The sequence below is a fragment of the Brassica rapa genome, chromosome A03, assembly GCF_000309985.2.
Source record: "Brassica rapa cultivar Chiifu-401-42 chromosome A03, CAAS_Brap_v3.01, whole genome shotgun sequence".
Classification (NCBI taxonomy): Eukaryota; Viridiplantae; Streptophyta; class Magnoliopsida; order Brassicales; family Brassicaceae; genus Brassica; species Brassica rapa.
This window is the reverse complement of record NC_024797.2, coordinates 6,696,783-6,724,368: the sequence shown is the minus strand read 5'-3', so window position 1 is coordinate 6,724,368 and position 27,586 is coordinate 6,696,783. Positions and strand designations below refer to the sequence as shown.

Genomic DNA, 27,586 nt, shown 5'->3' with positions numbered 1-27,586 from the left:
GATTTTAAATAATGGCGACTGTGAGTCGCGGAAAAATTATTGTTTGAGAGGATCTTAGAAATATTTTAGAATTTAAGTTTTGCTAAAAAATTTCACTCCAAACCTGTGTTGGTTTAAGAATTTTGGTAATGTATCGGCCTAGATCATTTCGGCCGCAATAATAGTTAAGAGTTGACCAGATTCAAGACAAAACAACCTAATTTTGCAATCAATTTACGTTATCCACTAAAATCCCTTCTTGACATAGTTTTCGGAGAAAAATCAACACAATAATAACACAAATACTCTCTCAAGCTTTGACACATCAACATTTCCAAATTTTGTAGAGACATGTCAATAAATGATGCTTAGCTATTTAAAAGATATGTTAAAATAAATTAAATTACTGACATAGTATCCACAGTCAATCTAATAACTCAATGACCAAAAAGTAATCATATTCAACATCTAGACTGTGTTTAAAACATTGTTTCCAAATGACACAATTTTTATTTATTGGACTTCGTATAGTCGACAGTTTGTAATACTGAAAGTAGTGGATCACTAATATTTTGGAATTAAAGGGTGACTTTACAAAATATGCATACATTTTAGAAGAAGTTACAAAATTACTTATCACTGAAACTGAATTTATTTTATTGATCTGAAAAAATAAAAGTATTCACCTGATATTCATAACAGTATATTATGTATTTGATAGAACTGGATCAGAAATTTTTGGAACAAAAATGAAAGTTACAAAATTATTTTATTAAAGTGGTTATGTGATATATTTAGATAATCAATTAGATGCAGTTATATTTTAAGTTGGACTAAACATATATCAGCCGTTTCTAATTTAATAGAATAGATATATCATAAAAATATTCAAGAATCACAAACATGCATATTCTCTACACTCTCCTGCACACACATTGACACACACAAAACTGCACCTTAACGTGAGCTCTCTCGTTAGGTAGCTCACGAATTCTGAACATAAACCCTCAATATCATTCTTTGAACCCTCCTCGATTCTATATAAACATAAGTAAACCCCTAACACTAAATAGATCTAATATACAACAATCTAACTCTTAATATATTTCATAATACATAAAAAGATATAGAAGAAGATGGCATTATCCTCCAGCTCTTCCAAGTCTTCATTGGCCATGATCATGAAGGTGGCCGCGCTGGTGGCACTGGTTTTGGTGGCGACTGAGGTGGACGGACAGAGCTGCAATAGGCACTTGAGTGGACTGAACGTGTGTGGTGAGTTTGTCGTTCCTGGAGCCGACAAGACGAACCCGAGTGCCGAGTGTTGCAGCGCTCTCGAGGCAGTGCCGAGCGAATGCCTTTGCAACACGATGCGCATTGCCTCTAGGCTCCCCACTCGCTGCAGCATCCCTACGCTTTCATGCAGCTGATGATATGGACGTTATTATATCTATGTAAGATCACATATACACTATAACGTCTAAAACACTAATTTCTCTTTATTTATCTAACCACCAGCTCTCGATTTTTTCTACTTACAGGAGAAGCATGGGAAGAGATCATGGAGATATAAGATATTTAAGAATAAAGACTCTTGAGTTTGAGCTGTAGTTTTTTTTTTTTTTTTTTATGTTTGTCGCTTAAAAACCAAAGCGTTTGGAATAAAAAGATGAATAATATTAAAGTGAAATTATTAATTATTCGAATGGTTGATAAAATGAATTCTTCGGGCAGCAAACATTTCTCAACCGGAATGCCAAAACAACTCGTTGTTTGATCCAAAAATGGTGTTTATATTTGTGATGTTTGTTGGAATCAATCAAATAAAAAATCTAAAAAAAATAAAGATTAGATTCTTGAGGTTTAGGAGAAATCTTGAAAGAATTAAATGAGAAAGAAAACATCAAAAGACTTTATTAATCAAAGATTACATTACAAGAATGATTTCTAGTGTAAAGTGAATCAAAGAATGTATAAAATCTTTGTAAGAAGTGTTCTAAGTCTAAAATGAGGAAGAAGATATCCCTTGATAAAGAGAGGCATCTCTTTATTTATACAAGGAAGAAGCTAGGGCTTCATAGTAAAATGAGTTTAATTTATTGTCTAATGGGCCTTGAGGTAGGATGTAAATCCACCCCCAACAATAAGCCCCCCAAGTTCGTTGAGAGAGTCGAAGTCGATCTCTGTGAACTTTATGTATGGGGTTTATTAGACAATGAACTAGGCACGTACCCATGTCGCAGATGATTGTCATGAGCGGAACGTCATGGTTAGGTTGCCATAAATGAAGTGTCGTAGACGGACTGTCTCGGGCGAGCTGTCATCGACATACTTCTAATTCCGATCAGACTTCTTACTCCGGGATGGTTGCGCGAACGATCTGTGAAGACAATGTTCTGAACCACCGGAGCAAGTTGCCATGGATGAAGTGTCGATCGACTAACTGCCAAGAAGAAGTTGCCATAGACATCATTATGAACGTACCATCATGGACGGACCGTCACAATCAAGTCACCAGGTGGACATGTCTTCGCAGCATTGATGCAATCCATGTGTAGATGGAGTAATGAAATCAACGAGTTGAGTCGTCTTGTTGATCCGCATGTTGTCGTGACTGGTCAGCATGTAAGATGTTTGCGAGATCAAACCGAGACTGCAAGATCATGCTTTGTCGCCAAGATCAGGTTCTGAGCTTCTTGCGGTGAAACGAGAAGGCATTCTGCCTATGATCTTGAGATGGTTTGCAGCAAGATCGTGCAAAGACCAGTGCGAGGGGATGGACAAAGCTTCAAGAAAATTAAGTCTTGTTAGCAACCACATGTCATGAACGTTGATATAATCAAATACAGTGAGTTTGAACATAAGTCAATACGCTGTAACGATCATTATCGCTTCTTTAAATATTTTATTATCATGGTTAGATAATAAATGATTAAAGAAGCAAACTATAACTTGACTACGCCTTAAACGTAAGGATAATAATGATTTGATAAGGTTGTTAGGAAAGCTTATCTTGTCAATTGGTAAAGCTTGCTTGGTGAAGAAGCAAGAGCTCTATGCTATGAAGTTTGCGTCCATAGCAGCGTTCGGAGATGAGAGCATCGAAGTCTTGATTTTTCCTCGTCACATCAGAGGTAGAGATCACGTGACTGCCAAGATCGAACTGTTACTGAGATGATCTCCAAGCAATGCCAAGATCACGTGATATGAATCCAACGAAGAGGCTAAGACGTGATCTTGACAACGTCAAGCTCGGGGATGCGCGTTGACGGTGTTGATGATCATGAGCTGAGCATAAAGAGAGACCGAGCTTGTCGTGGTCTATCACCCATTCCTCTGTTTTCTATACCTTTCAGAGCTTGAAGCAGTCGACAATGAGGAACCATCTCGCGTACGGAAAGAGAGGCACGTCTGAGCTCTTCTTCCACGTTTCTTCGCAGTCCCTTGTTGCCGTTCGCTCTGTCTCATCTTTGGGAGATGCTGAAGCTTTTTCCTGGAGCTTTTGAAGATGCCATGGTGGTGAAGCGCAGGAAGTCGGGTGTGGAGATCAGATCATTACTATCAAGGTCATCACGTGATTGCCTCTGTCCGAGAGGCTGAGCTTACGAGATGTGGGTGACTAGCCAAAATCAAACCATGGCTTCCAAGACCAAACTGTGATTGAGATTGTGATTTCTGCGGTGTCACAAATCAAGAACAGAGCTGAACTTCTCTCTCAGCTGCCATTGATGGAGTGGCTTCAATCAAGCTTTCTCTTTTGCTCCAGCAAGAGCTTCTGGTAAGGCCATAAATGTCTCGAGGAGGAGGAGATCGTGTGAAGTCGAGATCAAGCATGGGCTGAGTTTGGGGAGTGATTAGATTCGAGACGTGGTGGTGGAGACTGAAGCCGGTGAGGAAACAGACCCAACAAACTCGAATCAAGGTCAAACTCGTGAGCTTCGCGGGATCGATTCTCGAGCTTTGTTACAATCTTTGCCGAGCTTTGTTGCAATCCGTGGCCCCATACTCTTTAATCGGAGCAGACGAGAGAGAAGGTGTTGGCCGTCGTTGCTAACTGAGCTGAGATCTCGGTTCTCCGTCGCGAGCTCCAAAGCTGAGAACTTTCGAGTTCACGACTGCCTTTGAGGTAGTGAACGATCTCTCTCTTTTCTCCTTCTGTCACAGGCTAGCTCGTCGTTGGCGGGGATGGAACGGAACTCGACGAACTCGACCGATGCGGGAAAGCAGCGACAGCCCCATCGACGTCGTCTGTGTTCGATTCCCTCTTTTTCAGAGTAGTCGTCGGTCACGACTCCTAAAGTCAGAAAATAATTTTTTTTTTATTATTTTCTTTCCTCTCACAGATTAAACATGCGTATCTATGATTATGTGATAATCATGAATATAATTTTATTAATGAGATGAGATTGAGAAACTTATCTTTTTCAAAGATGATTTCAATACTCGATTCTTGATGAGAGTCCCGTCCCCCGCAAAAACAAAGCTTTCATGAGAAAGCTTCATCCTTTATCTTGAGATGATGAAGTTAGATCTAGGATTCTCTCAAATTTGATATCTTTTGAAGAAAATTCTCCTTAGCCCCCTCCTTCTAGCGCCAATTGTTTGATCCAAAAATGGTGTTTATATTTGTGATGTTTGTTGGAATCAATCAAATAAAGAATCTAAAAAAAATAAAGATTAGATTCTTGAGGTTTAGGAGAAATCTTGAAAGAATTAAATGAGAAAGAAAACATCAAAAGACTTTATTAATCAAAGATTACATTACAAGAATGATTTCTAGTGTAAAGTGAATCAAAGAATGTATAAAATCTTTGTAAGAAGTGTTCTAAGTCTAAAATGAGGAAGAAGATATCCCTTGATAAAGAGAGGCATCTCTTTATTTATACAAGGAAGAAGCTAGGGCTTCATAGTAAAATGAGCTTAATTTATTGTCTAATGGGCCTTGAGGTAGGATGTAAATCCACCCCCAACACTCGTGGCATGTAATACAAACAAAACAGCAAGCATTTACACACTGAAACGCGAAAACAACGCAACGTTCCTACTCCAAATTGGTGTGACGACACCGTATTGACTCAGGGGACTCACCCAAAACCTCACCCAGTTTGTAAACAACCATCTCGAACAACACGAACAACGCTCCTTCGTACACACTCCCCATCGGCAACAACGGCCTCTCTCCCTTCTCCGTCGCACCTCCGCCGTCACTCGCCATCGTCTGCGCCGGAACATAACAAACATCCGTCGCGTGCTTCACACAAGAACCAGTCTCCGGCTGCGCAGTGATGAGCACAACCTTAGCGCCGGCAGATTTCGCGACTGAGCAAATCGCGTCGACGGTTGAGAATCCTCCGGGACCCGCCGATGCGATGAGGAGATCGGGAGACGAGATCGGAGGCGTGGTCATGTCGGAGACTAAGTGAGAGGAGAGGCCGAGGTGGAAGAGACGCATCGCGAAGGCTTTGAGCATGAGGCCTTCGCGTCCGACGCCGTGGAGGAAGACGCGAGCGCCGCGGCGGGAGACTCCGGTGAGCTCCGTCACGAGGAGATCAAGCGTCGGTGGGTAAGGATCCGTGGGGTTAGAGAAGACGGAGGAGATCTGGTTGCAGATTTGAGAGGATAGTCTCGACATTTCGTGGAGTTTCTCGTTCGCCATTGATGTGTGTGGACAGATCAAGTTCGACTGATTATGATCTTCGGTCGTGCAATTTGAACCATAAGCCTAGACACATTTATCCAAACCGAAAATTTTCTGTTTGGTTTGGATCCTACCAAATAAAAAAATTTATATTTCTATAATTAAAAAATTAGAATGGACCAAAAACTGAATGAATATCTAAATTTCTATAATATAATTTATATATTTATGGATATTAATATTTAATTTTAAAATAATTAAAAAATATAAAAATATTATTTATAAACCGCAATACTTAAAAACACAAAATACCAAAATATTTTATTTAAAATATTTAAAAATATCTGAATTGTCTAAATTTTTATTTGAAAATCTAATTTTTTTTAATATTTAGTTTGACAAACTTGAAATTTCTGAATTTTTTATTCAAAGTAATTTAAAAACTTGAACCTAGAGATCCAAAATTATTTCGAATATTAGTTAGTTTCTAATTATGATACCTGAACCAAAAACTAGAAACACCTAACCAGAACCGAACGGAATTTTTCAAATAGCCGAATAGATTCTAAACATTTAGAACCGAACTGGACCTAACATAAACATTTATACAGATTTGCCCTAAACGGCGACGCATACCGAAGACATTTTTTCCAGTTACTGGTAAATAGAAAAGGTAATAAAAAGAAAACACAAAACAGTAAGAACTGATACAACTTTGACAAGAACATCAACGAATAATATTTGATTGTAAGCAATTTGCATTAAAATGCTGTAACAACATAACATAGTTTCAGAATCTTGATTTTTGTTTTCTTGTTCCTTTTCCTTTTAAAAGGGTTTAGATTAGATTGAGAGAGAGCTCTATTAAACCTGGACAAGAGAACACATTTGATTGAACAGAGAGGGTTCAGTATCATCAACTGGAGGATGAAGATGACTTCCTCGCTGCTTCTACCTCTTTGTTAACGCCGCCTTCGCTGTGTGGTGAGGTCGTTGTCTCTGCTTTACTCGCACCATCATCCTCGCCCTCTTCTTCTTCTTCGTAGAAGGACCCTAGGGACCTCAGTTCCTTCACCTTGTGGAACTCATCGTAATGTACTCTTCTGAGTTCACTGAACCTCTCATTTTTCTCACCTTCCAAACCTGTGTGTTTTTGCATAAAAACGGAAACATGAGATCAAACAAAAGAATATTAAAGTTAATGTTTGTTTGGCTTTGAGAGGAGGACCTTCATCATCTAATGGATCTGCTTCTTCATCCTCAGCCGAGCTCCAGCCGCCACCACCAGAACCAGACCCCTTACCGGAAGAAACTGCTTCACCATTGAGAACATTCCTCAGATCTTCCGCACGTTGCATATCGTCAACGCATTCGTTGAACGATCTGCCTCCTCTAGGAGAGAGAGAACCTGGTACAATCAAGAAAAAAAGATGTCTAAAATACACATACTTGCCATATCATTATATACACACGCTCATAAGTTTATCATAAGCTATGCGCAAACACAATAAAAAACCAGAAATAGGGGAAAATAGACAAACCTTCATCATCATCATCATCATGAATCATGGGGTGGTAAGGAGTCTTAGGCTCAGTGATCTTCTGCCTAACAGGCTTGTTAGATTCAATCTCCACAATATTGGCTTCATCCCATTGTACACGCCCCCTGACACCAAGAGATACACTACTAATTAGCGACAGGCAAAGTGATAGAAACAAACCCCATGAATTGAGAAGATAAACTACATTATCTGAGCCTTTAACTAAACACAATAAACTCCCATACAACCTTACAGTTAAACCAATTCTGCTATTAACAACAAGACCTCACTCTTCCAATTTCATAGAAGGCTTAGAGCTTCATGTCTATAGATATATCTATCCATCAACAAAACTGACACAAGCTCACTGCCTCGGAAGCTAATCTTATTGTAAAAGCTTATGCTAGGTAACGGTCTGATGCTACACACTAATAGAAATATACTTCATGTTCGGCTGCTTGTATTCTATTTCCGCCTAATTGAGCGCAAAATCTGCTTAACTTTCCAAAGAAACATACACAAAAAAAAAATATAAAGGAGCAAACTCAAATCATAAACCTCTCGCTCACACCACTAAATACGGAACCACAGAGATTATTCAAATAACCAACTACATCATTTTTAAAAAAACATGGCAATCGAAAGGAATTGAGAACAAGGAAGCATCTAGTTGACCAAACCTATAAAGCTTATTCAAACATGAGTAACAAGAACCCCTAGCCCATATTTGAAAATCGAGCTTAAAAAGAAACAGCGAATCAATCGATGGAGTATCATATATTCTCCGAAACTAAGACCAACACTTACTTCTTCTCTGGATCAGTCATCGTCTTCAATCTCCAGCTAACTTTTTCTTTCCTCGATCGCTAGCTCGCAGACTGGGGTTTTGGGATTTCTCGAGTTTACCCCCGAGACATCACCTCTATTACCCCCGTCCCTTTGTTTGACTTTGACATTCAGATCTCGCCACGTGGATCCTTATTGCCACGTGTCGGTATCTAATGCATGAAGGGTAGTTTTGGAATTTGGCATTTTGAGGAAGGGGACGATTGAATCGAATCGAATCGAAGAAGACCAACAACAACAACAGAGTTGAGTGCAAAAACGAATCTTTGAGTTTTCTTCTTCAGAAACTGTAAGAATCTTCATCCTGATATTTTTATCAATGTCTGTAGCTTTTGTATATTGATCTAGCTCTTCGCTCACTATGATATTTGATCTTAAATGTGGTGATTCACTGTTTTTGATCTCTATATACATTCTCTGATCTCTACTTTATCTTTGTTGATGGTATTGGATATTTGGAGTGTGATCCAAATTGGTTTTGCTGATTTGATGTAATGTGGTATGACTCGGTGAAGATATGATATTTGCACTGTGGAAGTTAGTATTTGTGATAATCTTATAATCTGTTATGCTTTACGTAATTAAGCTACACTCTTGTTTTATTTTGTTTAGGGTTGGAGGAAGTGATGTTTTCTCTAATGCATGGACTGTGGAGTTACATGTTCAGCAAGACCGAGTTCCATGTCCTCATTCTTGGTATCGACAAAGCTGGCAAGACGGTAACCGTTTTGTACTTTATTCAAAAGTTCAAGATTCATCTCTAATGTACATTGCTCATAATTTTATTAGACGTTCTTGGAGAAGTTGAAGACGATCTATTCAATCTCTGAAGGTCTTCCACATGATCGTATTGTTCCCACTGTTGGCCTTAACATTGGTCGTATTGAAGTCTCTAATGCCAAAATTGTGTTCTGGGACCTCGGCGGTCAGGTAATAAGAGTCCCAAGCTTTATCTCTTCCCCTCCCTAATATTGTAGATTATTTATCAAAAAGGATTAGTCTTTGCAGTCAAATAAGTATGTATTTGATTATCTAATGGCAGCCTGGTTTGCGCTCGATTTGGGAGAAGTATTATGAAGAAGCACACGCGTTGATATATTTGATCGATGCAGCTTGCCCTTCCCGCTTTGAAGAGTCTAAATCTGCTCTAGGTAAAGTTTAAGTTGACCTCCAAACAAGCATTTATGAAGCTAAAAATATATGAATTTGCATTCAACCAGAAAAAGCACTGCGGCATGAGGATTTGCAAGGAGCGCCTCTTTTGATATTGGCAAACAAGCAAGTAGGGAGATTGCATTGTCTTCATTTGTTATATTAAGTTCTCCAGAGATATGCTGTTGTTTCTGATAAGTCTTGAATCTTAGGATCTCTCAAATGCTGTTTCGGCTGAGGAACTGGATCGGTACTTGGATCTAAAGAAACTGGACGAAAGGGTGTACATGTTTGAACCAGTTTCTGGATATGATGGGTAAATAATAAATAATCTCACGAATCTTGTAGCTTCAATTGTAAATGATTGAAGCAGTGAGGGAACTTTTAAATGTTTTTGTGGAGCAGAAGAGGAATCAAGGAAAGTGTAGAATGGCTGGTGGGAGTTATGGAGAGAAGCAAAAGAACCGAAACACTGAGAGCTCGTACCGGATATGTTCCTGTCCCATCTTCCTAGACATTGGAGAGATTCTCAAACCATTTTGTAGATAAAAGTAACAGACCAGAATGTTGCATTTTTTTGGGTTGTTGCATGATGAGTAGGTGTAGCAATCTTCTTAAAATTTGTTTTTTTTTGTCACACATTCATGTCATTCATCGATTTTTTTCAGCTGCACTACATGAAATAACCAATAAGAAACAGACGTTTTTAATAATTAAAAGAAAAACACTAAATTTCATTACGTCATTCCGAGCTAGCAGGTCTGCTTTGCTTTGTTACCTGACACTAAATTGTGGGAAGAACTCACTTAACCTGCCAACTTGCTTATCCTAGATGAATAAATCAGTTTCATATGGGCCGAATATGCCATCTATCTGTCATATAATAAACTATATATTAAGGATAAAGTCTGGAGTCCCAGAAAATATATTGGAATCGTCAAAAATAAGCCAAAAATGCACCAAGATATCAAAGCACATGTAGTTATTCTATCGCAATAGCATTCTCTAAATGTAATGGACCGTCGATCGACGTGTACTTTTTGCATTCGCTTTATTTGTCTTCACCAATAATTGAAAACAAGACATAAAATAAAGAGGCTACAAAATGAACCACGTAGGAGTTGAGATCTACAACGACCAAACTAATCGTTAAAGAGAGAGGTTTCAAAACTTGAGGTTCATATTGTACCAACGCTAACGTAAAACCTAATCTCGTGTTTTCATTTCTTCCTTCTTTAATGCGATTTCTACTTGAACCCAAAAATATAAATAAAACTAGCTCACTTTTATTCATTTTCTTAGATGAGGAAAACAATACTGCAATTTAAATAGTACTTCCCATACTACCTTATCCCGTTCTCTTACATGAGGAATGATCGAGATCAAGGTATTTTACTCTAAAGCATACTAATGTAAACTAAACATACTGTAACCATTACACATTATTCAGTGATCTTCGAGTGGTTGTTTAGCCATGTGTGCATGCCTGCATGGTCATATTTTGATAGATTTATCTAGGTTTTTAGCATTATTCGGATGATAAATAAAAAATTTAATAAATGCAGATAATTTGCTTATACCCCACGTAATTTTCCTAATTAATATTCTAGCTGGAAGCATTGGGAGAACAACAAGTACCAATGACGTGAATTCGTGAATCATGAATGCGTTTCTATTTCAAAGCCACACAAAATAAAGTTCCACGTATCGTGAATTTAGCAAAAAAAAAAATACTTGATTTTTTTTTTGCTTAATCAAAAAAATACTATGAATCTATGACACTATATATATGGTTTCGTCTTCCCTATATATGTATGATATGCTAACATTAAATCCAATATATAGAACACTTTTTTATTCAGGTAAATAATCAAACCCCACTCCATATCTTATAAGTCACACCACATGCACAAGATGTATGTATATGTTAAATAGATACGTGTGTACTTAACTTAAACGAGTCGTAACACATTCATGGAGGCGTTGCTCTGCTCCGAGATACTCAACAACAACATCAGAAGATCCTCTTCTTCTTCTTCTTCATATACATGGCCAATAAGCATGCATGATCTCCTCCTCTTCATCTCCCACAACCATGGACAGAGACAACAACATTCCTAGATTCGACTGGGATCTCTCCTTCTCCACCGTCGTGTCCTCTCCTTCCACCGGAACCGACGCTATCGGAGCCATCGAGTTCGACCCGAGTGGAGAGATCTTAGCCACAGGAGGGATCGCAAGAAAGATCAGAATCTATCGTTTAAACTCTTTGTTAGGGACGTCACGTGATGATGATGATGATGATCACGTGGAGAGATGTATCTGCACGCCGGCTAAGCTTAGCAGTCTCAAATGGAGACCCGACTTAACCGGTCGGGTTATCGGGTCGGGCGATTACGACGGGGTGGTCTCCGAGTACGACGTGGAGAAAGGAGTGCCTGTTTTCGAGAGAGACGAGCACGGAGGGAGAAAGATTTGGAGCGTTGACTACACGCTCCGCAGTGGTTCCGTTTTAGGCGCGTCTGGCTCCGACGACGGAACGGTTCAAATGTGGGACCCGCGAAACGGAGGGTTGGATGAGACGGTTAGGCCCGGAGGTGGAACGGCTGCGATATGTTCGGTGGAGTTTGATCCGTTCGGTGGAAATTTCTTAGCCGTCGGATGTGCTGACCGGAATGCTTACGTGTACGACGTAAGAAGACTCGTTGACCCGATATTCGTGTTAGACGGTCATACCAAAACGGTGACGTACGCTCGTTTCATGGATCAACACACAATCGTCACGGGTTCGACCGACGGGAGCTTGAAACTGTGGGATATAGCTAACGGACAGCGCGTGGTTCGCACGTTCCGAGGGCATGTTAATAGCCGGAACTTCGTGGGGTTGTCCGTTTGGAGGCACGGTGGTTTGGTTGTGTCTGGGTCGGAAAATAATGAAGTGTTTGTGTACGATAAGAGGTGGGGAGAACCGGTTTGGGTGCGTGGGTTGGGTGGTCAAACGGACCGGTTTGGGTCTGACCGTCGGTTTGTCAGTAGTGTGTGTTGGAGACAAGCTGATGAAGATTGGTGCACGCTTGTGGCTGGAGGATCCGATGGAGTTTTGGAGATTTTCTCGGGTATACGAAACTAATCAATATTATTACATACTTTTTTTGTTTCTTTCCACTCATGATTTACATTACAAATCTGTTTTGCAGTTGGTTTTATTACTTCATAAGTGTCTATAGTTAACGTCTTGATGTTTTAAAAGGTTTGTAACTTATATACATACATATATATTGAGAACTTGTTCAGTGATTGCATTTCGAATACTTGAGAAATAACACACATTCTATAAGAACTTGAGATTCATAATGGGTAGCAACTATTTTTTCCTCTCTTAGAGCAATCTTACTGAGGATATCTACCCATAGGTTCTCAAAACATTAGACAATATAAATTTTATAAATTAGATGAATATTTTAAAATTATGAGATATTTTGGATTAGGTTTCCTATAATTCTAAGATCCATAATTAAATATTAATTGTTATATATACATAGACAAATATTTGGGATGAGAATTCCATGGTGAAAAATTCCCATTGGAATTGCTATAAGCAGCATTCACGAATATAATTTGCAAATACCGTTGAATATTTACATAATGTGAATAGTTCCTCAAGTTTAAAAGGATTTTCTATGCCGGCTCCTAACTCAATTAACGAGATTTCAAACATTTTTTTTTAACACAAGAGATTTCAAACAATTATGGTAGCAAAAATGACGTGCGAGCTAGCTCCTTTGATGAAGTACATCTACAGAAGTGACCTTGTATTATAACTTTATCGACAACAAGAGACATAGATAGACATTGCAAATCTAGTGTATTTTGTCATCGAAATAAATATCACTGTACAAACAAACAAAAATACTTGATCGTTCATACAGTTTGCATATGATATGCATCTTGAAACTGCTACAACATAGTTCAAAATTTAAACAAGAAAAAAGAAACCTTGAACATGAATAAAATTACAACAACCCATTAATCGATTAAATTAAAGCACGCCTTTGTCCACCGGTGTGACATGCAATTTTGGAAACCTTAGAGCACCATTATCCCAGTTTCTGTAATGGGTTTTTAAAGATAATGGCCCATTTAAATAAATCAAAAAGCAATTAAAGGGTTGTAACCGATCCTCTATTTGTAATTTTCGGAACCGTTTTAAAAGGGTTTCTGAATGCACGTGTCAGCTTGGGAGCAAAAGGGTTTCTTTCTGCATTTTAATTTATCTTCCTCTCATTATTTTCTTTGTTCTTCTTCGTTTCTCTGCTTCGTGATCTCCGCAGGACCACATCGATTGATCCGTAACGATCGATGCCATTAATCTCATCGCGTTCTTCTCTTGCGATTCTCTCTGCTCTAACTCGATCTCCACTCTCCTTCTCCATCTTCAGTCCCTAAACTCACGTCTTCTCGAGAACCAGAATCGGCGACCGTTGTTCTTCTCTGATTGCTTCCCGGCGAGCCCTCAATCTAATCCAGGGTACCTTCGATTTATCTTTGTGCTGTTATGTTCGTTGTAGGTGTGTTTGTTTAGTGGATCGTTGCGTTTATGTGGATCGTTAAGGCCAATCACGAGGTAAAGATTCATGCTTTAGTCTTGTTGGAAGATTAATTAGTTACTGAAGAATGTATATTCATAAGTTATGATTAGAGATGACAGCATCAAGTTACGAGCTTTGTATATTGAGTTGTTGCCGTTAATTGTATATGTTAATTAATTATTTTTAACGTCTTGATTCTTCTGCGAGGCTTCTATTCGTGGTTGAGGGTGTTGCGGCTGCAGAGAATTTGAGCTGTTCTCTGAATTTGATTTGATCGTTAGGGGAAACATGGTGGATGCATTTAGAACGCATATAATGCAAACCAAGGAGCTAGGGAACTGTCCTGTGCGTCAGATTGGTGGCTGCTCCTTCGTATACATGCGAATCAGCAATGTCTACATTGTGATTGTTGTTAGTAGCAATGCTAGGGTAGCTTGTGGATTCAAATTCGTTGTTGAGGTAAAAAAATTTTATTCTAGTCTGTGTTCAAGAGGTTAAAGATCGATTCTTTACAGTGGTTTTGGTATCATATTTACGCGTGTGTTGGTGTATGGTGCTTGCAAGTGAAGCAATATTTTCTGCAGACCGAGATTATGTTGCTTTTTTTTTTGTACTTCATAAGTTTTAAATTAGTAAGTTTTGGTTACATATCTTTTAATATGTTTATTTAATAAATAAATTTCATCTTAAAAAAAGTTAGTGATTTTTTTTTAAGAAGCCTTAATTAAGAAACTACCATTGCAAGCACAAAATCGAACAGTTTCTTAACTAGATTTCTTAACTCCACTAACTATATTTATATAATTAAATAATCATTTAGAAACTCATTAGTGTTTCTATGGATAAAGATGCTCTTAGACCAAAGAAAAATAGTCGACTCTCACTTCTAACCCTAGAACCAACTATATATTCTTTTTTTACAACAAACAGTTAAGTATCACCAAGTCGATACAGAAAGTACTTACTAGATAAGTGAAATAACCTCTTACACTTTTCCATTTTTTGTTCAATTTTCGCTTAGTTTCTTTTCTCTTCTGAAATAGTGAAAACGCGTAAATATTGACAAATACTAGAAACCGATTCAGAAAACAATTAACAGAATATCATCGATGATATCGTATAGATATATAACAAGTGGATCTGTTCCAAAATTTCCACGTCGGCATTTTAGCGGTTAACTGAAAAAAATTACATAAGCATTTTCAGATACTATTGGTATCTTATGTAGTTCATACATTTTTGTTACAGATTGTGTAGCTATAAGCAAAAATACAAAGTTTGGAACGAAAATTAAAAACTGTGGAAACCTAATAGTGTTGAATCCCAGGCCAAACTATCCATTGGGTAAAGTGGCCGGACAAAACTTTGCAACAGGCCGTGACAACAGAATATGTCACGAAGATGGCGCCAGAGTGCTATATCGTGGCCAGTAAGCATCTTATAATCAATGGCTTACTATTAGTGGGCGTCATTAGATCATCTTCTTCTATATAATGTACAACTTACGAAGTCTTCTTACTTAAGGCAAAGATAGATAACAAACGTGGCTTGGAGACTAATAATTAAAAAGAAAACGCGAGAGTCAGAACAAGTATGGAGGCATTTCAATACGAAAACGTCAGCAAACCCAATTGGGTCGTGGCACATAGATATGAATAATAGTTTTCCCTCAAAATGAAACCATATTTGTAAAGTTGCAATGTATTCTACAACTTTTTTACTACAATGTATAATATGTATTGTACTATACTACTATTTGTCTTCTTTTATTTATTTATTTTAATTTTTTTGTAATGTATTGTAAACTTGTATACTTCTATTACAAGTTTTGATGCAGCAAATAGGAGGAAAGTGTTGACTCACCTACCAAGACAAAATACATAAATATCCTAACAAATAATATTTTATTTTTATTATTTTTTTAAAAAATTACTAGGCATTTTCAAATATACATGGCCAAGTTTCTTGGCATCGCAAACGGCAAGTCCAAACTGTCTGCTCGCATTTGATAAGCTTAGCGAAGGTACGCCTTTTAACATATTGATTCTTTACATTCTTTAATCAGTTATTTCGTTTCCTTTCGTAATCATTGATTCGAAGCAGACAAAGTGTGTTTTGTCAGCGTTAAGTTTCCCCCTCTGGACCACTTTACACATTTATATAATTGATCAATTTACAACTATTTTCACTTTTGCACAACAAAAGTATTGATCACTTTTACTTATTGTCAATTTTGGATCCATTTGGCATTGATAGATGTTTTTTAGTTTGCTTTTGTATAAAGAGACCATGACAAGTGAAATCATCGTACTCTTTTTGTTTTCACTATTCACTATAGGTGCTTTAGTTTTAAGTAGTTCAGATTAACTAATAAGGTCCTAAAGATGGCATTAGTCTCTTTTTGTCAAAAACTGTGATAGCTACGTTACTAAACTTCAATGAAAACGTTAGGTGAAAACATACTGAGAAATGATTGGTTACAAAATGGTCAAACTATTAGCAGACAATAACCAACTTGGTTAAACAATACTTAACATATTATCACCGTAACATAAATTTTCCTTGTGAATGCAATTTTGTCAATAACTATATTTTATCAGGCATTATAGAATTTGTTAGAGGAAACAAGAAGAAGATAACAAAAGACATTTGAAAACAAAAACAAGCAAAGATTCCTTATTCTCTCTTTGTCCAAAATCTTAATTAAATACTTTAGTTTAAACCAAGTGACTTGGGTTTACAACTAATTCTTGCTTACATATTCCTCCAGACTTTTATCATGGCAGCTTCCTAGCTAACAACCTTCTATACTTACACATAACGTACATATATATACACGTGTGTACACTTTAGTTCATTTGATTCTGCATGGCATAGATATATGAATGTCATGTGTCTTTATTATACGACGCAGCCCCAATTAAACCATATCCTAAAAGTCTCTAGACTATGGTTTTCTGGTTTAATTAAAACGTTATTTGTGCGTTGGCGTTTACATCAGAATGGTCTCTCTATAAATGCTTATAAAATAATTGTTTCTATAATAAAAATAATATAATGCTTAACTATGCTAATATATACTCGCTCTGTATGTCTCTGTCTTTCTCTCTCATTCATCATATTTACACAAGTTTTCTCTTAATTAGGACAGCTTGAGAGAGAAATCAAGATATGGGGAAGATGACCAAATCCGGAGAGAGACCAAAACAGAGACAGAGGAAAGGGTTATGGTCACCTGAAGAAGACCAGAAGCTCAAGAGTTTCATCCTCTCTCAAGGCCATGCTTGCTGGACCACTGTTCCTATATTAGCTGGTTTTTTATTCTTTATCTCTGAAATCTTTGATTAGAGTCTTAATCCTCACCATTTATTGTAATCTCAGCCCTAACTAAATGTAATTATTGTGGCAGGATTGCAAAGAAATGGAAAAAGCTGCAGATTAAGGTGGATTAACTACTTAAGGCCAGGATTAAAGAGAGGGACGTTTAGTGCAGAAGAAGAAGAGACCATCTTGACCTTACATTCTTCCTTGGGAAACAAGTAAGTAAAAAACCTAATGAAAAACATTAGTTCTTGTCAATAACTTAAACATGCACAGTCATGAATCTGAATCCAGATTATGTTATTATTTGACGGCAGATGAATATAAATCATTAATTAGGCTACAAGTTTCACATTTTAGGAAGTTTTTTCATTTGTTTTTATAATTTTGGGTCTGATTAGATGGTCACGAATTGCAAAGTATTTACCGGGAAGAACAGACAACGAGATTAAAAACTATTGGCACTCATATCTGAAGAAGGGATGTCTCAAATCTCAACCACAACTCAAAACTCAAAGGTCAAACCTAACAGAATCATCTTCTTCACCAGTTTCTTGCGGAAAAAGAAATCCAGAAACCCTAGACCACGTGATCTCCTTCCAGACACTTCCAGAGAAACCTTATTCACCACAATCACAAGGAAGCAACAAAAACATGATGAAAAGCAACAACATGCCTAAGCTCTTCTTCTCCGAGTGGATCACTTCTTCAGATCCTCACGTCAACTACTCCTCCGAATTTACAGATTCATTGCATATTAATCAAACTCAAAATAGAAGTGAAGACGAAGAACTGGTGATGATCAAGAACAGCTACTCTTCACTTGAGGATGATGTCATGTTCCGTACAGAGTTTCAACAACCTCATCATGAGTATGCTAATTATTATACTTCTGAGGATTTCTTCATCAACAGCGACGTAACTTACATGTAAAGGTAACGTAAATCAAGATCATATGATTGTTAGAAGAAGACAATCAAGTTACTTGCGTTACAAGGCACAATCAAGAAACCATATATGAACTCTTAGAAAACATGAACAAATAAAAGTTCTTCTGGGAAAAGCTTGTATTTTTGTTTATATCTGGTTTTAGTTATTTATTTTCACGACAATCTGTATATACAAATAGAATAATTATTCGTATATATGCCAGTGTTATTTATTTGGTTATGTCCTTTTCTTTGCCCAAAGACTCTACTATTGTCGTAGAACATTTCAAAGTCAAATTATTTTAACGAGAAGCCATAACTATATTACTTGATCATATCATGTTTGAAATTAAATAATCATCTGTCATAATCAAGCTTGATTTGAAAATAACAAGAATAACGAGAATAATGATCGTCACGGGTGTCCATTTTAACGCAATATCCTGCAAAATTTGTAATAAAATAAAGTACAAACATAAGTGACTATAGCCAAAACCACAAATCCACAAGTGTGACAAATGTATTCCTTATTTGACGAACCATGCATGTGAATTTTTTTTCATATACCTGAAGATATCGTGAGCACCAAATGGTTGAAACAGACATTCGACGATCCAAAGACGATATTTCTGATGTTGCTTGCATAAAAAGATAACAAAACTAAATCTTTTGAAGAAAAAAAACGTTTCTTTAATTTCCGGTGAAAAAAAGTCAAGAACAAGTACCTGAGAGTTGTCGTCTTTGCATTAAATCATTCAAATGCTCAGTAACTACATCAAGTTCTTGTTTCCGCGAAGCATTCAACTTCGATAGGTTAGCCTGTGTTCTCGTATCCATATATTGCTTCCTTATTCTCCCTATGATCTTACTAAACCTCACGAAGCTATAGGGTTTTGAGGTTGTTTGGATAAGTGTTGTCTCACCGAAATTATCAAGTTCCTTCTGAAGATCCTGCAGGTAATGAAAAAGTAGCTTTCTTGGGTAGGACGAATCAGATAGCGCGATGTAGCATATCTTCTTCTCCACCAGGAAGCTTCACAGTTTCAGCAGAGAGATTAGAATGGCAAAATTGAAGAAACAACATGAAGTAAAAGTAAAGTAGTGATTAATATGAAATGATACTGGAAAGAATGATGATCAAGCAAGATGGTCATCTTTGGACGTAACAATGGGTTTTTGGAAATTTGTTTTAGGAGTAGTTCGGCTTGCTCTTTGTAGAACAAGAAACTAACGTTGTCTTGTTGGTTTACATAGGTTTGATCTTGTGCTAGCGGTAATCCATCTTCAACCCTTCCAACTATAGTTAGCTTCACCATTCTTGTTTCTTGAATTATTCACAGAATAGATCATCTTATGGTAATTTCACATATAAACAACGATAGAGAGACGGAGAAGGATTGAAGATGAAGATATTCCATTTGGGTATGGAGAAGAAAAGAAACAGAGGGTGGTGGTCAGAAGTTAACGAATAGAGACTTTAGGGACAAACCGAAAATTAAAGAAGTAAAGACTTGAGGGGTTTTCTTGTTCATAAACACAACTTTAAGGGAGGGGAAAGAATAATAGTTCTCTATTTTAGGATTGAAATGATTAATTCAAATTTGATTTGGATTTTAATTTTCTTCTGGATTTCCGGTTAGGTAATAACTGAAGCACAGATGAAATCTAGTCTAGTATGCATCGATCTATAGTAAAGTTTCAATTGCCGGTCCTTTAGGGACTAGGGCCTGGGAGACATGCTAAGATGTGTGAGGCAGAAAAATTATGATATATAGATACGCTAAAGCAACAGATCAAAGCAACAGATCAAAAATTTGGATTGGGAGTTAGAATGAATCCTACAGGAGAAAGAACGAAGAACAGGACTCTTAAGTAGCAAGAAAGCTCAACAGCAGGTGGTGAATCTTAAGTAGATACATTGGAAGCTAGACTGAAGCAACAATTAACCACTAGAGTAGTCTGAATGTTTGATTACGGTCAATGAACTGGAGAGTCAGGTTAAGGAGTTTAAAGAAAGAGATCGAGGATCGATCACGAGCATGAGAACCTGACAACAAAGAAATTGGCTGAAGCAAATGACCTTCGTCTGCAGAACAAAAATCTAGAGGAAATGCAAGAGATAGCAGAGAGTGAGATTACGTAATAGAGAGAGTGACAAAAAACGTGGACGAGAAGCACAAAGATTTGTCGATGAAAGTCCAGAACAGATGCTTGAAGGTGAGGTTCCCGAAGCTCACCAAGATGAGAGACGAATCAAAAGCAGCAGCTACGGAAACAGAGAAGATAATACTAGAGTGGGAAGAAAGAAAGAGATGAGTTTGAGAAAACTTTGCTTTAGCTAAAGACGAAGACAAGACAGCGCAGGCTACATAATCTGAATAGAGAAGTAGAAGGTCTAAGCCTGCAGTACAGTGAATTACAAAACAGCTCTGTTCAAGAAACAATGGAGAATGAAGAATTGAGAAAAACAAGTATCAACTTGAAAGTATCCAGAGGAAAGAAAAGGACATGACTAGAATCCTAGATGAAAGGCATGTAACTATAACACTAAGTCTTCATGTTTCGTGACTTATTTAAGATTCTCACTCGACAATAACAGGATGAAAGCAAGGTCACAGGAAAAGGGGCAGAAAGAGGAGAATCTATCAGATGAATTGGCTTATTATAAGAACAAAATAAATTCAATGGCGAGAGAATTGACAGAAATGGAAGAGAGATATTCAGAGAAAAGCCTTGGAGAGGTAGAATGATAAAGACAACAACTTGTGATGGCTGTCAGAAACCTCAAGAACGGTAAGAAGTTTTAGTATCTGTATGGTTACATGCGAGTACTATTCTTGTAACATCACAGAAGAGGAATACTATATGAATATGGTCCATTAATTATGATCTTCAAGAAAGCGATAAAAGTACACTTACATAAAGATTGGTCCACACTGAATTTCTGACTGTTCATTACTTCCAGACCAGTTTTGTTTGGCCTCCAGATCCACTCCCAGCGAAAGATAGAGACTGGAAAGAAGAGAAAAAAAAACAATGGTGTTAATGAATCTAAGTTATATAGATAGGATCATACAGAACAGATACCTGTTTTGCTCGCTTATCAACTGGCGTATACGACCTAAGAAGCGAGTCAAATCTCTCGTTTTGTGGCGAGGCTGAAGAATTCTTGAACCGCTTCTGCTTTCTCTCTTCTGGAACTCTGCTACTACGAGCGTTGCCTCCTTTATGCTTGAAAAATTCTATTATGGAAGGACTCTTCCTCTTGATATTAGGTTTCTTTGGGTCAACTCGAGTTTCCAGACTAGAAGGAGTGAGATGAGAGAGAAGTGATAGTTGCTGCTTCCTTTCTGTACTCCTTTCTCTGACTCTGTTGAGAAAATCAACAGTCCAAGGAGAACGTCGTACTGGATCTGGAGAACGGATTGCGTTTGATAGTGGAGACCCACCAAAATGTGATATCTCTTCTTGAAATGGATGATCTGTTGTGGAAACTGAAGATCTCCGTGTTAAGACTTCCTCCAGAAGGGTCCGTTGACGTTTTGCTGGGAAGTTGTCAAGATAGCCACGCGAAGGAGTAGTAGGTAACCTCTCAGAACTGAAGTTAATCTCAGCTGCTGTTGGGAAGATAGGCTGGATAGATTCAGAGAAAGATAACTTCCTTGCAGACTTCGATTTTCTCTGATCTTCAGCAACATCAGAAACTACTGGAGAGTACCGGTTATAACCAGGAGAAGGAGGGAGATCTTCCTCGAGAAACTTACGATCCTCTATGTTGATAACTTCACCTTTGTAGTCTCCCATGAAGTTCGCTGAGTTTCTAGTGTCGTGCAAGTTAACTTGTCCCATCACAGGAAACTTGCGTCCTCTGTTCTGACTCATGGATTCATCTGTAACGGGGAAACTCCAACTTTCAAATCCAGGAAGGTTGTCCTCGGCTCCAAAATCATTCTCCCAGAACGTGTCCTTCGATGAAGAACCAGGTCCTGACTTCTTGTCAAACCTCTCAGGATCTTTAGATGGCCAAGAGTCGTTAGGATGAATGATCCCAGAAGGTTTGAGAGGTGCATCGGGGAATTCAGTGACAGGGTCAAAATGAAACATCTCATGATCTCTAGATGACCAAGGATCATCAAGTTGGAAATCCCCTGAAGGCTTGCGCTTCGTACCAGCAAACTCTGTCGAAGGAACACAATGGATCGAGTCTTCCATATCAGTCTCGTCTTTCCCAGTAATGTACTGTTTCCTTTTCGAACCAGAATGGACATTGAGATGGTGGGTGTCTGAGTCAGCTCCAGAAGATACAGAAGAAGCGCTGTCTGTCATTACAGATTTGGAGTCCTCCCTTGCACCGTATCTGCATAATGAACTGAAGAGTTCAACACTCTCTTCAGGTACATGATACTTTTGCAACATTTGAACCTTGCTACTATGTGGGAGCTTCATGAATTCGAGAAGTGATCCAGAAGATGACAGAATTACATGAGCTGTAAGCGGGTTCACGGAAGGAAACTTGGTGAGAAATGATTCTGCAAGAGATTCTGACTCAGGCATTTTGGCATGGACTTGTGAAGATTTAACAGAAGATTTGATACACCTCAGTATTATTTCATCACTTAAATCAGCTGACGATGAGTAAAAGATCTGTAAATTGATTCCCAGGCTGCCAGCTGCTGCATACAGTTCATCAGAAGAGTCCATTACTGTAGCCAGGCAAGTGGGTACCCCCTCAAAAACCTGCAGAGAAAAAAAATAATAACCATTCTTTAAGATGTGTTGTGGACTCATTTTGCCAGTTTAGAAGAAACCATGGCAGACACATTAATGGCAGCAAACAAAATTCAGTGATACTTACCATAACACAGGTGCTGAAACCGAAACTCAATGACGTCAAAACATTGGTTGCGATATCCCCAATCCATGAAAGTGAGCTCGAGGAAGCACCAATAGTGGCACCCGACTTCTTACTAACCTTTCCACAATCATACCAGACTAGACAAATCGCAGGACTTAGCATCAGGTCCACAGGTAGATCGGAATCGCGCTCCACAACTTGCACTCCTTCTTTTTCCATTGCCAAGACCTTTTGATATGTACTTCTTCTGGATATTATCATCTCCTTGTCAACAGTTTTTGTGTTCACTACAATCACAGCTCTTTGGTCAGAGAGAACTCCCTGCTCATTTATCCCAAATTTTCTTCCAGATTCTTGCGGCACGGAGTCAAATTTAGATTCCTTCGTAGATTCTGAAGATTCAGCGGAACACAAACTTTCAAGTGGAACAAAGTTCAACACTTCTTCCAACCACCCAGTTTTCATCTCAAATTCATCTCCCTACAACAGACATTAAAGTTCGGTACTAAGTTCATATTTGGGACATGTACATTCAAACAAACAGTTATATTACAGGCAGCTATGGAAGAAATGTGAAAACAATTTTAGATTCCACAGTACATAGTGTTGAACTTGTCTAATTCCCAGACACACACTGAAAACATTATTAGTGATATAGGTAGCTCATCTGCTCTGGATTAGAACCTTCACTCACAGACTTTAACTATAACAATACAATCTACATATGTGATCTTTATTGTTTGAAAAGTTTGAACGTTGAACTCTGCTTACCTTTACCATTTTGAGACTATAAGGTACTGTAACACCTGCAGAGAGTTGCCCGGACGCACTGGACATATCCAGCTCCACTTTTATAAAATGAAAGCAAGGAAAGGAGTCCAACTTTAAAGGAGATGAGACTCTGGGCGATGCATTTGGACCTCCATATTCTACAATGACGCTGAAATTCTCCACAGGAAAAGATGGAGAAATGCGCCTAGAATAAAATAGCACGAACTAGTTAGCTAGCTTACCTACTCTCCAAAAGAACAGTTTAGCCGAAAATGTTGAACAAGAATAGATAAAGGTATGTTTCTTAGCATGAAAAGATCCAAAGAGCATAAAAAAAAAGCAATTCACACAAGCAAATGTCATTATAATATGTCAGAGGTTGGGAAGCAACAGTATTTAGCACTATCTAGCTCTTGCAATCATCATAATAAAAGACCCCTACCGTTATTCATCAACAAATATTTTCCCTGTCCACTTCCCATAAAAGTCATTTTTCAAAGGCTATGATCATTGAGAGAATAATATTATAGCAATAAATGATACTCACTCGTAAGCGACGAGCAGACAGTCTGTGGTTGGCAGGGAACAAGGTTCTGTTGCTTCATTAAGATTCAGTTGATTTCCACTTGGGGACGGACTGTTGAGCTCATTGTAAGATAACCCCATGGACACCAATAGCCTCTTCAGCGAGGACCAAAAAACTTTCTCCGCCAAAAGTAACGCTTTGGAATTCCCACGGACAACTTTTGACTGTAAAATCCCCTGGATAACAGCTAGGGATGGATGTGATCTAGTGATGTCTCTCTCAGTTGACATGTGTTCTGATTCAAATGATGAGTAAAGCGTGTGCAATCCTAGCTTCATGGGATTTGAGCTCCGACATAGCTTGTTAAGATAGAGATATGCCACACGGATACCAAAGAAACATAAATACCATGTCATCTGTTTAATTGCTAGTAGCAATGCAAACGTGAAGGTCTTATCATCAGCTGACGGTGTTTTGTGGACATTTGCCTTTCGTATGCAGTCGATAAGCTTTCCTTTCGAAATGCTGAGTAACTTCAGTTTATCTTCTGATAAAGTTGAAATCAACTCTTGTTCATCCTTCACGAGAGTTAAATAGCTCTTCTCAAAATCCCGAACAAGGGCCAGAATATTTTCTGAAGGGCGAACACTGTGAACTTTCATATCCTCTGTCTTCGAGCTTGGGTGCATGCCACCAGATATACATGAAGCCTTTGAGTCAGTGGACGTAATTTTATGGTTGGCAGTCTTAGCAGCTTCGACTCTAGACTCAAGATTCTCTTCAATCACAGCTTTCTGAGGATCCATGAAAAAAGTTAAGTCATCAAAAGCAGACATTGATTTGAACACCAGGGCAGCCTTTTTAGCGTAATCATCCCTTCCACAATCCCCGGATCCTGTTTCTGGACAAGGGCGTTCCAATAACCCATGAGAAGTATTGACTGGAGGGTACTCATCAAGGGTAGATATACCATAAAAAGGTTCAGTGCATCTCTCTACAAGTGGCTGACAGAAAGCATCTTCAGAGAGCACGAAATCATAAACCCATCTGTCTCCTTGTAACGATTCCAAATCATAATCAATGTTGCATGTAACTATTGCTTCAGACAGATAATCACAAAAATGGGCTTCATGGTTGTGCTTTGTCTCCTCAAGAAGGTTTAGCGGCAAGTATATGTCATTTGATGCCGGAAACGCTTGAGGCTTGATCTTTGACAAATAATTCTCATAAATGAGTTCCAGAGATCTTGTTATCTCATAATCATTTAAGATAGGAGTAGGCATAGACTTGAAGGCATCATCTGCGAAGGCAAGTTCAGAACTGACAACTAACTCATCGAAACTCTTGAAGTTCATCTCTTCACTGAACATCCCGGGACATATTTCTGGTTCAATGGGTTGTTGAAGACAACAGAAGCTGCTGAAAACATCAGATATCTCCACATCCAAGATCTGAACTTCCTCAAAATTTACCGAGACCACATCAACAGCCAGCTTCCCCTGATCAAACTGAAAGCTTTCCTCAGGATTTGGTATTTCCAAGATAGTCACTATATCAATTTCCTGCGGTACCACATCAGACTGGACACTCTTGTTTGAATAGCAATCCGTAGAGAGGATATCCAATATATCATAATCCTTAGAGCCTATAAGCTCCTTAGAGTTGATAACGAGAGAACTCTCTGTATCCATATCTCTGGGCTCAATCCTTTCGAGAACAGCAAATACTTTATCACGCATAGACAAGCATGATAGTTCGTTCAAGTTTACTTCATCCACTTCTAGAAGGGGAAATACAGCATCTCTGAACCATGGTCGATTCTTGCGGAAGCATTCATCTTCTCTCACCGAAGTACTGTTCTCTGTGAAGTAATCAGAAGAAATGCAATCAACAGAATAAATCTCCTGCTTGATGTCGCTTGAGTTCTGTAGGATAACATCTGACTCCTCGAACTTAACCTGCAATAAGAAAAATATCCAAATTCAGATACAGAATTAGCTCAACAAGCCTACAAAGTTTCCATAAAAATGTTAAGTTACCGGCTCATTTTCGATCTCTAGAACTTTAGAGAGACATTGGAGATCCTCAATCTTCGATGAGAGCTTATTCTCCTGTATTTTCAAAGATACCTCAGTATCACAACGAACGAGAAGTCAATGAACTGGCACATGTTTACAATGAATGAGCAAATACCATTTCGAAATCCATCTCTGGAGTCTCCAGCTGAACAATGTTCAAATCTAGTGTAACTTTCTCCTCAATGGCATCTCCTTCACTCTTCTGCAACAGATCAGTACTTTAGATTATTCTAACTCAAATAAGCTATCAGGTATCTACAACTATAGCAGATTCAACGGAAACTGTGCCGTTATCATGATTCCAGATCTACGCCAGAAACGAACAATCTAGGGATTCGAAATCTCACCTCGAGGAACTGAGGATCTCCACGGCCGAGAATAAACTTAAGCTCGTCTCCGAGGGAAGAGTAATCCATCTCGAAGGCTCCGTAGTCGACGCTGACGCGATCGGGAACCACGTCGGAGAGGAACTTCGATAACGCATCTCCGATAGGGAGATTATCGATCGGGAGAGAGAAGCCTTCGACAGGTTCGAATCGAAGAAACTCTTCGCTCCGGTCGCGGAAGAGAGGAGCCGGGAAATCATCGGGAGCTGGGAGATTGAGGAAGCCTAGGGCTTCGTATACCTGAGAAGGCGGAGTAGAGAAGTAGTCGATGTTGAGAAATCGACCTCGCATCGTACTCTTTCGGGGGGATTCTTAGTGGATGTGACTTGTGACTTGTGAGAATGCTGCAACGGAGACGACGACGGCGAAGAAGGAGCTATTTTGAAATTGGCGCTTTAATTCTTCGCCGATCGATTTTAAGAAATAAAAAAAAACAGTCAAAATGTGGAAGAGAGTATATAGGTTTGGGCGTTTGGGTATGTATCTAACCGGATTTGATATGGGTTCAATCGGGTTTCAGTTGTTTAGTGGTATATTAAAGATTGGTTTGTATTTTTGGGTTTAGTTTGGATATAACACACTACAAACTCAGTCGAATCCGTTCAACTTCGGATTCAGTTCTATATCGGGTTTCAGTTATTCAATTAGACAAACACAAACATATAATCTTATTGTATATCATTGAATTCAAAATTATTTATTACAAACGTTGTAGTATGTTTATTATATTATACATATGCGAAGCGAAGTGGAAATTAGACACGCCCAACATACTTGATTGAGTTAGAATAATCATGGATAGAGATATCTGTGGAAAAATATATATGAAACCAAAAGAATTATACGAAACCACATAACGTCAACTCTAAATATTTATTTTAACTCTACAAAGCTGAAAGAAGTTCACAAGTTTTAAAAGTAACAAACAAAATTCTATAACAGAAGTATGAAATAATGAAATTACCACGATGGATC

General features: G+C 38.2%; 8 protein-coding genes across 14 annotated transcripts; 4 read left to right on the top strand and 4 right to left on the bottom strand.

The window, feature by feature from the left end:
* The first annotated feature begins 1,046 nt into the window (after window positions 1-1,046).
* On the top strand, window positions 1,047-1,676 carry LOC103857141 (stamen-specific protein FIL1). Its single transcript, XM_018657896.2, has 2 exons — window positions 1,047-1,433; window positions 1,521-1,676. Exon 1 carries the CDS (start codon window positions 1,116-1,118, stop codon window positions 1,407-1,409), a length of 294 nt encoding a protein of 97 aa, XP_018513412.1. The 5' UTR covers window positions 1,047-1,115; the 3' UTR covers window positions 1,410-1,433; window positions 1,521-1,676.
* Window positions 1,591-6,048, bottom strand: LOC103857142 (3-hexulose-6-phosphate isomerase). 2 transcript variants are annotated; one of them, XM_033288199.1, is made up of 2 exons: window positions 4,957-6,048; window positions 1,591-1,749 (listed from the first exon to the last, which is right to left on the bottom strand). In XM_033288199.1, the coding sequence occupies exon 1, from the start codon at window positions 5,633-5,635 to the stop codon at window positions 5,021-5,023; it is 615 nt and encodes a 204-aa protein (XP_033144090.1). In that variant the 5' UTR covers window positions 5,636-6,048; the 3' UTR covers window positions 1,591-1,749; window positions 4,957-5,020. The 2 variants fall into 2 exon arrangements, with proteins under 2 accessions (XP_033144090.1, XP_018513411.1); XM_018657895.2 differs by having other exon boundaries at window positions 1,591-1,743; window positions 4,951-5,904.
* A 246-nt stretch (window positions 6,049-6,294) lies between these two features.
* On the bottom strand, window positions 6,295-8,108 carry LOC103857140 (protein phosphatase inhibitor 2). 2 transcript variants are annotated; one of them, XM_009134299.2, is made up of 4 exons: window positions 7,966-8,108; window positions 7,159-7,283; window positions 6,846-7,025; window positions 6,295-6,760 (listed from the first exon to the last, which is right to left on the bottom strand). In XM_009134299.2, exons 1-4 carry the CDS (start codon window positions 7,983-7,985, stop codon window positions 6,534-6,536), a joined length of 552 nt encoding a protein of 183 aa, XP_009132547.1. In that variant the 5' UTR covers window positions 7,986-8,108; the 3' UTR covers window positions 6,295-6,533. The 2 variants fall into 2 exon arrangements, with proteins under 2 accessions (XP_009132547.1, XP_033144091.1); XM_033288200.1 differs by lacking the exon at window positions 7,966-8,108 and adding an exon at window positions 7,602-7,621.
* A 6-nt stretch (window positions 8,109-8,114) lies between these two features.
* On the top strand, window positions 8,115-9,901 carry LOC103857139 (ADP-ribosylation factor-related protein 1). Of its 2 annotated transcripts, none has more exons than XM_033288198.1 (7): window positions 8,115-8,293; window positions 8,625-8,723; window positions 8,794-8,934; window positions 9,047-9,155; window positions 9,225-9,286; window positions 9,369-9,472; window positions 9,562-9,901. In XM_033288198.1, the coding sequence occupies exons 2-7, from the start codon at window positions 8,631-8,633 to the stop codon at window positions 9,668-9,670; spliced, it is 618 nt and encodes a 205-aa protein (XP_033144089.1). In that variant the 5' UTR covers window positions 8,115-8,293; window positions 8,625-8,630; the 3' UTR covers window positions 9,671-9,901. The 2 variants fall into 2 exon arrangements, with proteins under 2 accessions (XP_033144089.1, XP_009132545.1); XM_009134297.3 differs by having other exon boundaries at window positions 8,160-8,293; window positions 8,617-8,723.
* A 248-nt stretch (window positions 9,902-10,149) lies between these two features.
* LOC103857138 (WD repeat-containing protein RUP1) lies at window positions 10,150-14,328 on the top strand. Its single transcript, XM_009134296.3, has 2 exons — window positions 10,150-12,272; window positions 12,354-14,328. Exons 1-2 carry the CDS (start codon window positions 11,222-11,224, stop codon window positions 12,371-12,373), a joined length of 1,071 nt encoding a protein of 356 aa, XP_009132544.3. The 5' UTR covers window positions 10,150-11,221; the 3' UTR covers window positions 12,374-14,328.
* Window positions 14,329-14,621: 293 nt separating this feature from the next.
* Window positions 14,622-18,062, top strand: LOC103857135 (transcription factor LAF1). The gene is made up of 3 exons (XM_033288197.1): window positions 14,622-17,058; window positions 17,155-17,284; window positions 17,468-18,062. The coding sequence occupies exons 1-3, from the start codon at window positions 16,917-16,919 to the stop codon at window positions 17,997-17,999; spliced, it is 804 nt and encodes a 267-aa protein (XP_033144088.1). The 5' UTR covers window positions 14,622-16,916; the 3' UTR covers window positions 18,000-18,062.
* A 257-nt stretch (window positions 18,063-18,319) lies between these two features.
* Window positions 18,320-20,006, bottom strand: LOC103857133 (25.3 kDa vesicle transport protein). Of its 2 annotated transcripts, none has more exons than XM_009134291.3 (4): window positions 19,118-20,006; window positions 18,721-19,028; window positions 18,563-18,633; window positions 18,320-18,438 (listed from the first exon to the last, which is right to left on the bottom strand). In XM_009134291.3, the coding sequence occupies exons 1-4, from the start codon at window positions 19,309-19,311 to the stop codon at window positions 18,328-18,330; spliced, it is 684 nt and encodes a 227-aa protein (XP_009132539.1). In that variant the 5' UTR covers window positions 19,312-20,006; the 3' UTR covers window positions 18,320-18,327. The 2 variants fall into 2 exon arrangements, with proteins under 2 accessions (XP_009132539.1, XP_018512608.1); XM_018657092.2 differs by having other exon boundaries at window positions 18,563-18,624.
* LOC103857134 (protein SHORTAGE IN CHIASMATA 1) lies at window positions 18,803-26,962 on the bottom strand. Of its 3 annotated transcripts, none has more exons than XM_018657091.2 (9): window positions 26,573-26,962; window positions 26,341-26,427; window positions 26,187-26,258; window positions 24,169-26,105; window positions 23,622-23,826; window positions 22,851-23,330; window positions 21,083-22,732; window positions 20,915-21,007; window positions 18,803-19,028 (listed from the first exon to the last, which is right to left on the bottom strand). In XM_018657091.2, the coding sequence occupies exons 1-8, from the start codon at window positions 26,900-26,902 to the stop codon at window positions 20,951-20,953; spliced, it is 4,818 nt and encodes a 1,605-aa protein (XP_018512607.1). In that variant the 5' UTR covers window positions 26,903-26,962; the 3' UTR covers window positions 18,803-19,028; window positions 20,915-20,950. The 3 variants fall into 3 exon arrangements, with proteins under 3 accessions (XP_018512607.1, XP_033144080.1, XP_009132541.2); XM_033288189.1 differs by lacking the exon at window positions 18,803-19,028 and adding an exon at window positions 20,003-20,096; XM_009134293.3 differs by lacking the exon at window positions 18,803-19,028 and having other exon boundaries at window positions 20,807-21,007.
* Between the last annotated feature and the right edge of the window lie 624 nt (window positions 26,963-27,586).

Coding starts and splice junctions, on each gene's coding strand:
- LOC103857141 (XM_018657896.2), top strand. CDS start 1,116: ATGGCATTATCCTCCAGCTCTTCCAAGTCTTCATTGGCCATGATCATG.
- LOC103857142 (XM_033288199.1), bottom strand. CDS start 5,635: ATGGCGAACGAGAAACTCCACGAAATGTCGAGACTATCCTCTCAAATC.
- LOC103857140 (XM_009134299.2), bottom strand. CDS start 7,985: ATGACTGATCCAGAGAAGAA. Junction 7,284..7,965: donor ATGACTGATCCAGAGAAGAA/GTAAGTGTTGGT, acceptor TCTTGGTGTCAG/GGGGCGTGTACAATGGGATG. Junction 6,761..6,845: donor AGATCCATTAGATGATGAAG/GTCCTCCTCTCA, acceptor AAAAACACACAG/GTTTGGAAGGTGAGAAAAAT.
- LOC103857139 (XM_033288198.1), top strand. CDS start 8,631: ATGTTTTCTCTAATGCATGGACTGTGGAGTTACATGTTCAGCAAGACC. Junction 9,287..9,368: donor TGATATTGGCAAACAAGCAA/GTAGGGAGATTG, acceptor CTTGAATCTTAG/GATCTCTCAAATGCTGTTTC. Junction 9,473..9,561: donor CCAGTTTCTGGATATGATGG/GTAAATAATAAA, acceptor TTTGTGGAGCAG/AAGAGGAATCAAGGAAAGTG.
- LOC103857138 (XM_009134296.3), top strand. CDS start 11,222: ATGATCTCCTCCTCTTCATCTCCCACAACCATGGACAGAGACAACAAC. Junction 12,273..12,353: donor AGTTTTGGAGATTTTCTCGG/GTATACGAAACT, acceptor TCTGTTTTGCAG/TTGGTTTTATTACTTCATAA.
- LOC103857135 (XM_033288197.1), top strand. CDS start 16,917: ATGGGGAAGATGACCAAATCCGGAGAGAGACCAAAACAGAGACAGAGG. Junction 17,059..17,154: donor CACTGTTCCTATATTAGCTG/GTTTTTTATTCT, acceptor TTATTGTGGCAG/GATTGCAAAGAAATGGAAAA. Junction 17,285..17,467: donor CATTCTTCCTTGGGAAACAA/GTAAGTAAAAAA, acceptor GGGTCTGATTAG/ATGGTCACGAATTGCAAAGT.
- LOC103857133 (XM_009134291.3), bottom strand. CDS start 19,311: ATGGTGAAGCTAACTATAGTTGGAAGGGTTGAAGATGGATTACCGCTA. Junction 18,634..18,720: donor GCAAAGACGACAACTCTCAG/GTACTTGTTCTT, acceptor TTTTTATGCAAG/CAACATCAGAAATATCGTCT. Junction 18,439..18,562: donor GGTGCTCACGATATCTTCAG/GTATATGAAAAA, acceptor CAAATTTTGCAG/GATATTGCGTTAAAATGGAC.
- LOC103857134 (XM_018657091.2), bottom strand. CDS start 26,902: ATGCGAGGTCGATTTCTCAACATCGACTACTTCTCTACTCCGCCTTCT. Junction 23,827..24,168: donor TGTCTGCTCGTCGCTTACGA/GTGAGTATCATT, acceptor ATTTTATTCTAG/GCGCATTTCTCCATCTTTTC. Junction 22,733..22,850: donor GTTTCAGCACCTGTGTTATG/GTAAGTATCACT, acceptor TTTTCTCTGCAG/GTTTTTGAGGGGGTACCCAC.